The following is a 15394-nucleotide window of genomic DNA, read 5'->3' as shown; positions in this document are numbered from 1 at the left end:
CCATTTTTCTTTTAACAGGTTTATTTGTAGATTATAATCTACAAACAATATGTATTTACTTGATGGTTTTACTTTATGATTTAAAAACTCCTGAATATTGAAAAACTTTAATAAAATGCTCAGGTTTTTTATTATTTATTGTATCAGTGAATAACAAACAAAGATGCCATCATTTTTTAAAAGGTTATAAAAAGATAACGGTTCAGCAATAAATGTTTTTCCTTAGAGACTAATTCATTTATCTTTTTTTTAAACAGACAAAATTAGGTAGAAAGTCTGTGATATTTATTTTCATCACAGTCATCTACTTTTTTTATGGTGCCCCTATTCTATTCTTCTGTTGGTTCCTTTCATGGAACATAATTTCCAAGCAGGAAGAAGAAATAAGCAACTACCTTTGAAGACAATGATTCAGCTGTTTTATTGATCAATTAGCATAGCAGAAGGCATGGGATAAATTTAAAAGATTTTTTTGAGAGATCAAACATACATTATTAACTTCAGATCTTGATGGTCTCTCCTGCTACAGGCAATCACAAAAACTTTATGAAACGTTGTACTTCTATACAAACTTATCCATATTTCTAAATAGTCCAGGTAATTATATTCTGAAGAACAGGCTTCTTAAATAAATTCCAGGGACAAACCACTGTGGTATGTACAAAATCAACAGCAAAATTAATCTTCCAATTGAGATCTAAAGAATGAGTGGGGAGTATTCCAATCACCTTTGTGGAAGTACTCATCACTTTTTAATAGATTAAATTTACCAGCTGTTCATATCCTACAGCTGTGAGTCAGCACTCCCTAAAACTGGGCTTCCTTTGTAAATGACAAGTAGCACTGCTTCTGACAGTGCCAATTCAGTACAATAGAGTACATGAAAAGCAATTTTACAATTGGCAAACTTCATCAAATTATCCTGGGAAATACAATATGTCTGATGCTCTGCTTCAGAATATACTGAATGACTCATTGCTTTAGTAGACAAGATGAAAATTCAATATTTTGTGCCTGAAAATGTATGTTATTAATTTTTGTGGGGGAGGCAATCTAGATCAAATAGCTGTATCATGGCAATAGCATTTCATTTTAGCATATCTGTTCACATACTGAGGAGAAAGAAGACTGTTATACAGTTTAATTTTAAAGTAATTTTATGAAAATTTAGTTTTAATGAAAGTGAATACTTAGTGGCATTATTATGCCTCCTGTATCTTCCTTCTATATCGCTTTTAAAATTATTTGAAATAGCTAAGTGGGACCAGATAAGCAGCATCTAGGCCCTCCTTGTCAAGAACTGTTTAATGACAATTCTGCCATCTCGAACACAGATTTTCCAAACTTTTTTAAAAATGTAAACCAAAAAAGCAAAACAACCAAAAATAAACAAACCCCCCTTTTTATGCCATAAAAGCGTAAAAGCTGTCCCATGCATGCAAAACAGCAGCAAGCCTTTAACCAATATAGAGGAAAAGCAAACCATGATCAATGAAAACTTCCCTCCTGACAAACAAAATGCATGACTGCCTACACGAGAGTACAACATTGACAGATACTCCTTTAACTTACTAAATTCCATGCACAGTAGTCATGGTATTTGGTTAAAAATATTAAAAACACTTAACTCAACATCTCAGCTGTCCATTCTGCCACACCTATTGCCCACTGTCAGCGAAAAATAAAACCTCTTAAAATTTTAGTTCCGTACAATACCTCTATTTCCAATCACCTCTTTACTACCTTCTTCTTCAGATTCTAACACAACATTTTAAAATGAACTAAAATAAACACTGCAGAAACTATGTGGTGCCTGCTACACAATCAAAGCAGTCTCATCATCTGATTTTGCAAAAATGTTATTCTTCCCTCATTCACCTCCACTGCAGTCCATTGTTGTGTCTTCCTATGCCAGTCTTTAATATTGCAAACACTTCAACATTGATTACATGATTTAAATGTGGGCATGACAAGGGCTGTCTCTACATACTATGCACGAGATACTTTATGTACTTGAGTAGTCCCAATTGGACTACTTGTGTGAGTAAAGTCATTCACATGTATAAGTATTTGCATGGTCGCGGGCCTTGTGTTTTAATTATCTGTGAAGCATCACACACAGCAATGGTACTATATAAATAATAATTTCTTCAAACCTATGATTCCTAGTTCCGGTGTGCTCTGTGAACTCAAATATACCATGAGCCAGAATTTTATAACCATAACTTGCTTAAGTACTTAAGTCATGCCACCTCTTAAATCTATACAACACCAATTTTGCCACGCTCTCTTTATATGTAAAACCTCTCCACTTCATTTATCATCTTCGCTGCCCCAAACTGTGCTCTCTCCAATTTAATTCTATTTTTCTTTTATCTCACTTGAAAAAACTTTTCATAGGTGATATGGCAAAACAACGATTAAAAAAAAGAACTCCTAATTTCACAAGAACCATGAAGATATGCACATATTTTACTGAGTCGGCACGAGACATTTTAACATAATCCTTTTCCCTCTTCTTTTCTCGCCCATCTTTTTTTGTTGTTGTTGTGTTTGTTTATGGCACACTGCTGTTCTGTCAGGTCTGACTTTAGGTCTTTGGGGCAGGATTCGTGGGCCTGATTTTCTGAAGCGCAGAGCACCCAAAACTCTGGTGGAAGTTAGTAATAGCTGACAATGCTCAGCACTTGAAAATCAGATCCCATTGTTTTACTTGATTCTCTGAAGTCCATAGCAAACATCTGAGCATTAAAAAATAAAATGAAAAAAAATCAGCAAGAATTATAATGTTTCTTCAGGTGACTAAATAAGATGGCCTGATTCTTATTTGTCTTCTACAGCGGTTCTCAAAGCCGGTCCGCCGCTTGTTCAGGGAAAGCCCTTGGCAGGTTGAGCCGGTTTGTTTACCTGCCGCGTCCGCAGGTTTGGCTGATCGTGGGGTGCGGGCTGAGGGATGTGCTGGCCGCCCTTCCCGCAGCCCCTATTGGCCTGGAGCGTTGAACCACAGCCAGTGGGAGCCATAGAATCATAGAGTATCAGGGTTGGAAAGGACCTCAGGAGGTCATCTAGTCCAACCCCCTGCTCAAAGCAGGACCAATCCCCAACTAAATCATCCCAGCCAGGGCTTTGTCAAGCCTGACCTTAAAAACTTGTAAGGGAGGAGATTCCACCACCTCCCTAGGTAATGCATTCCAGTGTTTCACCACCCTCCTAGTGAAAAAGTTTTTCCTAATATCCAACCTAAACCTCCCCCACTGCAACTTGAGACCATTACTCCATTGTTCTGTCATCTGCTACCACTGAGAACAGTCTAGATCCATCCTCTTTGGAACCTCCTTTCAGGTAGTTGAAAGCAGTTATCAAATCCCCCCTCATTCTTCTCTTCTGCAAACTAAACAATCCCAGTTCCCTCAGCCTCTCCTCATAAGTCATGTGTTCCAGTCCCCTAATTATTTTTGTTGCCCTCCGCTGGACGTTTTCCAATTTTTCCACATCCTTCTTGTAGTGTGGGGCCCAAAACTGGACACAGTACTCCAGATGAGGCCTCACCAATGTTGAATAGAGGGGAATGATCACGTCCCTTGATCTGCTGGCAATGCCCCTACTTATACATCCCAAAATGCCATTGGCCTTCTTGGCAACAAGGGCACACTGTTGACTCATATCCAGCTTCTCATCCACTGTAACCCCTAGGTCCTTTTCTGCAGAACTGCTGCTTAGCCATTTGGTCCCTAGTCTGTAGCGGTGCATGGGATTCTTCAGTCCTAAGTGCAGGACTCTGCACTTGTCCTTGTTGAACCTCATCAGATTTCTTTTGGCCCAATCCTCTCATTTGTCTAGGGCCCTCTGTATCCTATCCCTACCCTCCAGCGTATCTACCTCTCCTCCCAGTTTACTGTCATCTGCAAACTTGCTGAGGGTGCAATCCACACCATCCTCCAGATCATTTATGAAGATATTGAACAAAACTGGCCCAAGGACCAACCCTTGGGGCACTCCACTTGATACCGGCTGCCAACTAGACATGGAGCCATTGATCATTATCCTTTGAGCCTGACAATCTGGCTAACTTTCTATCCACCTTTTAGTCCATTCATCCAGCCCATACTTCTTTAACTTGCTGGCAAGAATACTGTGGGAGACCGTGTCAAAAGCTTTGCTAAAGTCAAGGAACAACATGTCCACTGCTTTCCCCTCATCCACAGAGCCAGTTATCTCGTCATAGAAGGCAATTCGATTAGTCAGGCATGACTTGCTCTTGGTGAATTCATGCCGTTGGTGGGTCAAGTTCCTGATCACTTTCCTCTCCTCTAAGTGCTTCAGAATTGATTCCTTGAGGACCTGCTCCATGATTTTTCCAGGGACTGAGGTGAGGCTGACTGGCTTGTAGTTCCCAGGATCCTCCTTCTTCCCTTTTTTAAAGATGGGCACTACATTAGCCTTTTTCCAATCGTCCCATGATCAGCCGAACTTGCGGACACGTCAGGTAAACAAACTGTCCCGTCCCGTCAGGGGCTTTCCATGAACAAGCAGAGGACCAGCTTTGAGAACCACTATTCTACACTATGAGTTAGGGGTGTGATTCCTCTGCTTGTGTGGACACACACTCTAGCTCTCCTTGATCTAGCATGAGCATAAATAGCAGCATAGCCACAGTAGCATGGATAGCAGCAGTAGAGGCACAAGTTAGTTAGAAACCCAGTGGTTTCAGATTTCCATGAGAGCTGGCGTGAGTATGTGTACATGAGCAGGGGAATCATACCCCTAGCTTGTAATGTAGACATTGTTCCTCTCTAAGGTTTTTAAGGTTCTAAGAGATTCCTCATCACTGGGATGACCATTTACCTATTATATGGATGCTTAACCCTACCTTCTGTATCTTGGCTGTATGCTTGTCATGACTTTCAGAGATGACATCACAGAGGACAGGTCTTAAAATTGCTCCTTCAGAGCAGGTATGGATCCCTCTGCCATTCCTCTATAATAGACCCAATCGTCTTTGCAATTAATCATATTGGGGTGCCCTGGGGTGCATTTCAAAAAAGATACATTAGAATGGGAAAAGATGCAGAGAAGGGCAACAAAAATAATTAGGGTATGGAACAGCTTCCTATGAGGAGAGATTGAAAAGACTGGGACTCTTCAGTTTAGAAAAGAGATGACTAAGGGGGGATATAATAGAGGTCTATATAATCATGACTGATTTGGAGAAAGTGAATAAGAAAGCATTATTTACCCCTCCACATAAAACATAAGAAGCAGGGAATCGCCTGATGGAATTAACAGGTGGAAGATTTAAAACAAACATAAGGAACTTCATAACTTCTTCACACAACACGCAGTCAACCGTGTTCATGGAGGATAGATTTATCCATGGCTATTAGTCAAGATGGTCAGGGATGCAACCCCATTCTCTGGATTTCCCTAAATCTCTGACTGCCAGAAGCTGGCACTGGAAGGTAGGGAATAGCTCACTCAATAATTGCCCTGTTCTGTTCATTCCTTCTGAGGCATCTAGCACTGGCCACTGCCAAAAGACACGATACTGGGCTAGGTGGACCATAAGTCTGACCCAGTATGGCTATTCTTATGTTCTTCAGAGGACACAGGTTTCACTGCAGATGGGCTAAATGTTCTGTTCTGGTGTGAAGGAAAGGCCTGTGCCAGTCTGTCACATATGGGACCATTTTGCTCATCTTAGAGAACATACATTACAGTGGGTGAGAATATTTGATTTCCTTATTCTAATCTAATATTTGATTGCCTTATTCTAACCTTCTGGGTATTGCAGTAAGTGAGCTGAACCTAGGATCAGACAGACTTTTGACAATATATAGTATGTGATTGATGGTTTAGTCCTCAAAAATGAGACTTCTTTCTTTCTATTTCCCTTCCTCCCCCACATCATTCCACAATTGATCCTTTCCCTGCTCATCTAGATAGAACATCCTTCAATTGCCTGAGTGACTCACTCTTTTAAAATCCCATCCCAAGACAAACGGTGTCTCTGTGCCTATGTCAATTAACTCATTCTTCTAAAAACAATTAATATTTCTTCCTGAGCCTGCCAGTTTCAGTATTTTCAGTCACTCTCCCCCAAACTTGCCTTGTCTTATCTGATCCTGTCATGAGTACAGATGATATCTGCATGGAAAACTCTGACCACAACCATTATTTGTATTTCTGTGCAGAATGTAATAATATATGAACCATTTTGTGACATCTGTGCACAAAAGATGTTAGAGAAAAATAAATTATATTGTATTATATTACACTTGTAAACCATATTTGAGTATGCCTGCAGATGGTAAAGGTTAGGGTTGTACATTAACCCTTTGATCCAGATAGCCCCTTTGAAAGATGAAAGTTTGGCATCTAATGAACCCACAAGTTTTTGAATTATTTTACATTTAAATCATGGATTTCTTATTTTCATCCATCATTAACCTAATTGATCTCATTTAAACATGCAGATTAGGGCACTGAACTTTCACGTTCACAGATATTATTCTTTACTGCTTACTCTAAGTATCTTCCATGTTTCATTTGTTTCAATAGTTCATTAATCTGAAAAGCTTAAACAAGATAATTTTGCTTATTAACAGTGTTTACATAAAAACTGAGGTAAATATAACAAATTCTCATTCAAAATTCAATATGAATAGGTGATTAATATATACATAAAAGCAGGATCTTGGCATTCATATTTTTATTTTTACAGCTTTTTAGACATACCTGGCATAAATAAACAAATGTGAAAATATCCCTTTTGTAAGGTAGAATTCAGTTTCTCAGACTCTGAACTACAAAAACAATAAACCCATGATGGAGGTGGTATCATCGACTCGTCATCTAAAATGCTTAAAATCCATTCCTAATTAGTTCACATTTTTTCATTTACATTAGTCTCATTTGGTTTGGTGTATGCAGCTTAGTTACTTTTTCAGAAGTAGAAAGCTCTAACCTTCACCTATGCATAATTGTTTTCTTTCCTTTTGTTTTCCATAAGATGCCTTCTCTTAAGCAGGTAATTTATTTCTGGTGGAAATTAACAATTAACCAAGATATTGTGTTCCACCAAAACCACAAAATCAGACAAGTAAAAATAATGGGCCAGATCCTCAGCTGGTGTAAACTAGTACAGTTCTATGGATTTCAGTGGCGCTACTCTGATTTATACCACCTGAGGATCTGGCCTCATGTTATTTCCAGAGAGGCATAAACTAGTTAGAACAGTAGTGCTAACAACTGTAGTGTATGTTTTCCTTTGTGACATAGCTACCTGGGGATGTGTGTGTGTAGATAGACAGACATACACTGGACTAAACTGGTTTTACAAAGTTGTTCAAGTGCATCGTTTGTAATTTGCGTATCTGTTGTCTCTACAGTTCATTTTTTTATTATTCAAAATCAATACAGGCATTTCCTAAAGACTAGCCCTTAACTGTTTTAAAATAATTGTCTAACCCTAAAGAAGGGCCCTGATACTCAATGTAAGATCATTTAGTAATAACTAGAAATGAAGGAATTGTTAGCTATCACAAAAACTTGTATTAAAAGCCCTTACAAGAAGATTAGCTGATGGCTGCAAGCTTGTCAAACTGATACTTCGTTACAAATCTGCGAGACCACCAATTAAGAATTTACCTAAAATTGCATCAGCAGATATCAGTACAATATCTTTTTTTCATAATATATATTTAACACATCAGTGCTGTCATATGGGAAGTATGGTCAGCTTATGAGATATGCTGCAGAACCTTATAGTGTGTCTTGTGGTATTGGTCTCATTACCGCTGCCATTTTAGAATCACAATGATGATGTCTGAAGTTTGAACAGGTTTGATTTCATTTTAAAGCTTCAAATGAAGCCTCTTGGGACTTGTGCCTTGGTGGAGAGAATCAAAATGTGCTGTTGCCAAGAGTGCAAGCAAGGGCTTGCAGGTACACGGTACAATACAGTGAATCACTGTAGCATTGAACTTTTATAGTGGCAGTACTGTATCTGTGACAGAACAGAAGAAGGTTTTTGAGTGTGAGCACAGAAGTAAGTAATAAAACTAAATGTTTCTCTAATATATATATATATTATATATATTATAATTATATATATATAATTATATATAATTATATATATAAACCTACCTAATAGTCAGTGGCAGCTAGTCTAACAACAAAGTTCCACCCAATGCCACAGAGAATATTATTCTATTCTAGGTTTATTGTTGACTGTAAGGGTCAGTAGAAAAATAGACTTGGCAAGAATGTCATGCCACCACTAATCCCCATTGGGCAAGCATGAATTAGATTATAGCCAAACCCTTTAGCAAGACAACAGCAGTAAGACTGTCCTGCAGGAAACAGAGCATGACGTATGGATGGATTAGACTCAAGTGAGAGAGGATATAAATTAGTGATGGGTAAATCTCAACAGATTGGAGGGGTTGGTTCAGATAATCATCCAAAATTCTGGATGTTTACCCAAACTTCATTTAAATTTTCTTAACATTTGTATCTATTTCTTAATATCTGCAAAATAGACCTGAGAACCTCATGAAAACAGACATACTCTCTGTATCCCCAGATTTCAAGTGCTAACCATATTCTGTCTCTGAAGACATCCTGCTTTTGGTCAGGCTATGATAACACAAGAACAGGCAATCCTGTAGTTCTTCACTTCTGCACCCGGCCATAACAAAGAGAGCAGAAGTGTTCAAAAATAGTATGTTTGAAAGAGTTAACTGAATGTTTTGAACCTGAAGTGTCAGGTTGAGGTCAAGTAGTGAGTCATGATTCTGGCTGGTTTGGTTTTATCTGAGCTGGTTTACCCCATCCCAGTAATAAATTATAAGAATTTGGGAGGAAAAAATGTAAAATATATATTGATATCAATGCTATTAAAGGTTAATATTGGTTTTAATTTGGGCAAGTTGTTGTCTAATGAAATTGCTGAATAACGCTGGTGTGTGGGCTTGTAGAGTCTTCTTTACTAAATCTCTCTGTGTACTCATTTAGAGTATCTGTTTTACATAGCCCCATCTTCCAGAGCAGATTTCATTTCACTCCATCATTTTCATTTCATTTTCATTTCACTCCATCATTCCACAAATTACCAATAAAACTCTGTCATTCAGTTAGTAAAACATCTTTTCTTTCTCCTGCTCTTTACCTGGATGAAGTTACATCTACTTAGCCACTCTGAAGAGTTACACATTTGCAACAAGCAGAGTGTTAATTTCAAGCATAATTATAGAGTGGAAAAACTCAGAAAAGAGGAAAGTAATGGCCAAAAATATTTATCATAATTATTTATTTCTAAGTACTGATGGTGCTGTGCGAGGTCAATCCTTTCACCAACAATTTATAATTGAAGAAGTTTACAATGCAAGTACACGTCTTCAAGAAGGATGTTGAAGCAGAGTAGTTTGTTCACTTTAAGCACTCTGAATTAACTATGTTGAACTAAGGTATGTTCACACCACTTTGTTATGCCAGTTTAAGGTATTTTCATTGTTAATTGTTGTGTCCACACAGCTATGTACTTCTTCAAATTAACTATGTAGCATTCTGGGCAGATATCCTGTGGTGCAGTGGTGTGCTGCACACCTCTATGCATTCTGAATTTTTTCTTGCGGGGCATTGTGAGGTGCCTATGGAACCTACTGGAATTCTGGGACTTGGAGTCAAACTAATAAACTCCTATGATTCTACCTTTGGAAGCCCATCATTCATCTGTATTTTGTCAAGGATCATGAAGGATACACTGCTAAGCTCTGTGATCATGACAGTTATTCATAGAACAGGATGATACACATGAATTGGCAATTGAGCAGCTGGGTAGGTTTAAACTACCATGGAGGCCTGTGGGTACTGTGATGACACAGCTACAGGTGGAGGAGGAGTAGGATGATGAAATCTAGCAGTTACTTCTTCAGGGCATGTATCTGGAGCACCTTTATTTAGTAGAGTGCCACTTCTGGGCTCAGCCAGCTAGCAGCATCTGGTGGGACAGGTTAGGGATGCAGAACTGGGATGATCAGGAGAAAGCTACTTTCCTACAGATCTATGTAGAGTTCACCCTAAAGCTACAATGATAGAACACCAACATGAGGGCTCCTCTCAGCATGGAGAAGAGTGAGGCCATCACGACCCGGAAGCTGTCCATCTCTCACTGCTCCCAGTCAATAACTAGTTATCTCAAAAAAAGGCTTCAAGTGGCATGGAGAATAGGGTCAGGGATTCACTGTGCTCCTACGTCGAGGTCAGGAGGTAGTTTTGGATAATGAACATACTGTAAATCAAAGAAGTGACTGATATATGTTTGTGTATTGATTTTATTATGGGGTGATACTGGGGGGTTGGTGTTGATGTTAAAGGGAGAGCTACTCCTCAGTGAATTTTTTCAACCAAGTTGTACCAAATCTTTTGTATTGAGTTAACAAATAACATAGGTAACAAATAACATTATTTGAATTACAAAGAGTTAAAGAATATAATGCAAACTCAAGACCAATGGAACTTTTTTATGTCCAGAGTGTTGCTCACAAATTCCTGTTGGTGGGGTGCTTGAAACTGTTCTTTTCCATCCTGAAGAGGATGGTTGGTGTGGGAAGTGTCTGCAATTTGGTTGACTGAAAGGTAAGTCCTAGTCTGGTGTAGTGTCCAGAGTTTACAGGACAGGGCTAGGTAGGGATGCTATGCATGAGCCTTGCAACAAAACGTGTTCCAGGCCTCAAAGGGTCTTGCTTAAAAAGGCAATTGGCAAACCAGGAACACATGCAGAGCTGCTATCTGCCAGGATGACATACTCCCAGCTGGTGCAGGAGTGGAATGGAAACTACAAGTATGAGCAACCCTGAGAAGGTTGCCAATACATAGAAAAGAGTTGTTTAAATCCTCCTACATAGTTGTATAGTAATACAGCATACTACTCTACTTACTGGGACAGCTCCTGTCTGCAGCATTTTCTGGATGGTTTCTGGTAGAACTCTCATGCACAGCAAATGCACATGGCATCACCTGCAAATATGCAGTCCAAGTGCTCATGGTGTGGGTTCCTTTGCTTTGATCTGGTCTGACACTGGCACCAGCTCTAGGAGTGCCTCCTCACCTTCATTTTCATGGACAGTATCTTGCAGATGTCTGCATTCCAGAGACTATTCTCCAGATGGGCCTGGAGATCTTCAGGCATCCACATGCAAGCACAGTGTTATAATAACTATGTGACCCTGTGTGTGTGAACTCACAACTACCTGATATTAAAAAGGGACACACCTGGCTGCATGGCAGCATTTAATTAGAGAGAGAATATTTGGTCGAGATGAGTGGCCAACCTGAGCCTGAGAAGGAGCCAGAATTTACCAATGTACCAAAGAGCCACAGTAATACATCAGCAGCCCCCCATCAGCTCCTCGCCCCCCACAGCGCCTCCTACCCACTAGCGGTCCCGCCGAGCAGCACCTCCCCCTCTCTCCTCGCACCTCCTGATCAGCTGTTTCATGGAGTGCAGGAGGCTCAGGGGGTGGGGTGGAGCGAGCAAGGGCACAGCAGGCTCAAGGGAGGGGGTGAGAAGGGGTGGAGTGGGAACAGAGCTAGAGGTTGAACAGTGAGCACCCCCAGCACATTGGAAAGTTGGCACCTGTAGCTCCAGCCCCGGTGCCTGTACACAGAGCCGCATATTAACTTCTGAAGAACTTCTGTGGCCCCGGAGCCACAGGTTGGCCACCCCTGCTCTAGAGCAGTGAAGGGCACACAGGTTCACAGACAGGCTGAGCTAGATGTGAAGCAATACAGTGTGGGATAGCATGGAGAGGAATGCTAGAAGCAGAGTGATTAGAAATGCATTCACATAACCCTTAAAGCACACAAACTCACTGCAAAGAAGAGTTACTTCTATTCCAGATAGGATTCATGACTTCTATCTAAGGTGCCAAATAATTGAATTTTTTTTAAAAAATTGTGTGTGTACGCAAGGCACTTTAATGAGAACAAACTAAAGTTATTCCGATGTAACATCCTCATGTTTGACAAGCCCTAAGCATAATGAATTAGGTTCTTCTCTCTTAGGCTCCAACATGAAGAACATCACACAAAGCTGTGTTAGTAGGGCATAAAGTTGATGATTTAATCTCTACTGCTAACATCACCTTACATTTCTATGGTATTGTCAAGCAAAATAGTGACTAGGAGAATTGAGATTGGGCTAGAAGAGAGGTATTTGTATGTATTTGAACTCATTAATGATTTAAGTTTATTTCATGTGTATTAAATATCTAGTGACAGTACACCTTCACTTAAAACCAGAGAATGTAAATGTGTGTGGATAGGGATAGACAGATAGATTATAGATATTACTTACAGTGTATTTCTAGAACCTGCATTGCTATCTGAGGTGTAGAGTTTAAGGACTCATGGTCTACTCTGCAACGTAAAACGGCACCATCATCACTCCGATCCGCTCGAAAATCCAGTGTGCTGCTAACAGTGAATGTCCTGCGATTTGCATCCTCTTCTTTTAAATATTTGACATCTGCAAGAACAAAAAAATGTAGCTTAATGATTTTCAGGGAGCACAATGCAATAAGAGGCAGCTCTGGTATATATCAAATCCATTTCTAAAACTTTTCCCCTAGTTGCTTTAAAAAAAAACCCAACACTTTATAGCCAGACATTCCATTATTTGTCTGATAAAAACCAATACTGCCGTTGCTTTTCCTATGTGTGTATTTGGCAATTTCAAAATCAACTGCTGAGAGCCTGGACAAGAATTTTAACTGTTTGCATGGATAGAAAAAGCTGTAAGGATGCTATGCAGGAAGAAATTACATAATATATCATAGAATCATATATCGAGATGTCATCTAGTCCAGTCCCTTCACTCCTGGCAGGACTAAGTAATATGCAGACCATCCCTGACAGGTGTTTGTCTAACCTGCTTTTAAAAATCTCCAATGACAGAGATTCCACAACCTCCCTAGGCAATTTATTCCAGTGCTTAACCATCCTGACAGTTAAGAAGTTTTTCCTAATGTCCAACCTAAACCTCCCTTGCTGCAATTTAGGCCCATTGCTTCTTGTCCTATCCTCAGAGGTTAAGGAGAACAATTTTTCTCCCTCCTCCTTATAACACCTTTTATGTACTTAAAAACTGTTATGCCCCCTCTCAGTCTTCTCTTTTCCAGACTAAACAAACCCAGTTTTTTCAATCTTCCCTCATAGGACATGTTTCAGACCTTTAATCATTTTTGTTGTTCTCCTCTGGACTTTCACCAATTTTGTCCACATCTTTCTTGAAATGTCGCGCCCAGAACTGGACACAACACTCCGGTTGAGGCCTAATCAGTGCAGAGTAGAGCAGAAGAATTACTTCTTGTGTCTTGCTTACAACACTCCTTCTAATACATCCCAGAATGATGTTTGCTTTCTTTGCAATAGTGTTACACTGTTGACTCATATTTAGCTTGTGGTCCACTATGATCCCCAGATCCCTTTCCGCAGTACTCCTTCCTAGGCAGTTATTTCCCATTTTGTATGTGTGCAACTGATTGTTCCTTCCTAAATAGAGTATTTGTCCTTATTTAATTTCATCCTATTTACTTCAGACCATTTTTCCAGCTTTTCTAGATCACTCTGAATTTTAATCCTATCCTCCAAAGCACTTGCAACCCTTCCCAGCTTGGTATCATCCGCAAACTTTTTAAGTGTATTCTTATGCCGCTATCCAACTCACTGAAGAAGATATTGAACTGAACTGGACCCAGACTGATCCCTGCGGGATCCCACTTGATACAGCTTGACTGTGAACATAGTCTGAGGACATAGAGGGAGGTCTGTGTTGAAGATGATCCCCATCTTATGGGCCCGAGTTAAAGGCAGGATGGTGATGGCCTGCAATGATCAAGAAAGAAGAGACCGAGGGACAGTGTGGGGGAATTAAGAGTTGTTTTAGCCAGTTAGCTTTTGAAATTGAACCGATGGTTAGACATCCACAATCAATTAAATCTGCAGTAAACAAAACCAAAATTCACTAAAAGGCAGGAATGCCTTGCCTCATTATCTCTACTATATCTACATCCCAATTAGAAACAAGCTTCCCAGAAGTCCACTAGAGAAACACGGTTTTTATTATTTTTTTTTAAATCCCTTCATAGTGCTACTGAAGGTAAATTTTTCAAAGTCTATGTATTTAATCATATAGATATGTGATACAAGGATATTAGGAAAGCAAAGTAACTTTTGATTTAAATATATATGGATAGAGTAAGACTGCAAGTGCTTTATTTATTTTTTATGAACTGGTTCATCTGTGGGTTAGCCAGGGTTAACGTCAGCTATGAATTAAATCTAAACCCAAAGTTGAGACATCAACACCACTGTTCAGATTTAAATGAAACATCTCATTCTAATTCTTATAATTTGCAGATAAGCCACACCCAATTTTGAAATAAAATTCCTTCATACCCATCCTTTCTCTAACTGTTTTGCTGTATTCAATTTGCCTATTGCTCTTGAGGAGCTCTACTTTAAGAGTCTCTTTTGTTCAGTTTGGGCTCTGAGGGTAAGTCTCCACTGTACAGTGGAGTGTGCCTCCCAGCTACGGTAGACAGACTCACACTAGCAGAGTCTGAGCTAATATGCTAAAAAATTAGCAGCGTGGATGCTGCAGCTTAACCTGGAGCTTGAGCTCTCAAGCGCACCCGACCCTCTATGCTTGAGAGCCCAAGTTCCAGCCTGAGCCCCAACACCCACCCAGCCATTTTTAGTATGCTAACTCAAGTATCATTTTTAGTATGCTAACTGCTAGAATGAATCTGTCTACTTCAGCTAGGATTTTCACTTCCGGCTATTGTGCAGACATATTCTAAAGGTGCTGGGCACCTTCAACTTCAATTGATTTAAAAGATTTGCAAACTCTTAGCTTCTCTGTATACTGGGCAGGGCTGGGCCTTTTACTGAAAGACCCTCCGTGTATGATGCATAAATGAGAGCAGAACAGAAGAACCAACAGATGAGGTATTTAATTTAAAAAGTTATTGTGCACAGAAGTTAATGTGAGAACCACTTATAGACTTTTGGGATTTGTTTTATTTTGTACACAACTATTTATACTGCTTATTGATTTTTGTTTATTTTAGCAAAACAGCAACCTGTCATATTGAGCTAGTGAAGGTCTTAAAATGAATTTTTGTAAAGGAATATACTACTGAGATTGCATGTATCCTGTGTTTCCTAATCAAAGGAAAGGAAAATGCAAGAGGTTTCAGTTTTACAAATCACAGTAAAATCCCATTAGGTAGACGAAAATGACCTAAATAAAATTTCCATGAAAAGTCAATTTTAGAAAGCAGATCTAAAATGTAATAAGCTACATCTTTTTAGATTAAAAATATCTCTG

At 39.4% G+C, this 15394-nt stretch overlaps 1 protein-coding gene across 9 annotated transcripts in view; it reads right to left on the bottom strand.

Annotated features, from left to right (window-relative positions):
• The window catches only part of CADM2 (cell adhesion molecule 2), a 1073705-nt gene that overhangs the window by 160897 nt on the left and 897414 nt on the right, over window positions 1-15394 (bottom strand). For all 9 annotated transcript variants that reach the window (XM_038385081.1, XM_038385064.1, XM_038385091.1 and 6 more), the window contains one exon: window positions 12359-12529. In XM_038385081.1, coding sequence (XP_038241009.1) covers window positions 12359-12529 — 171 coding nt within the window. The remainder of the gene's footprint in view (window positions 1-12358; window positions 12530-15394) is intronic.

The sequence above is a fragment of the Dermochelys coriacea genome, chromosome 1 (genome assembly GCF_009764565.3).
Source record: "Dermochelys coriacea isolate rDerCor1 chromosome 1, rDerCor1.pri.v4, whole genome shotgun sequence".
In the NCBI taxonomy this organism is placed as follows: Eukaryota; Metazoa; Chordata; order Testudines; family Dermochelyidae; genus Dermochelys; species Dermochelys coriacea.
Note: the sequence above shows the minus strand (reverse complement) of the source record. Positions and strands in the feature narration are given on the sequence as shown.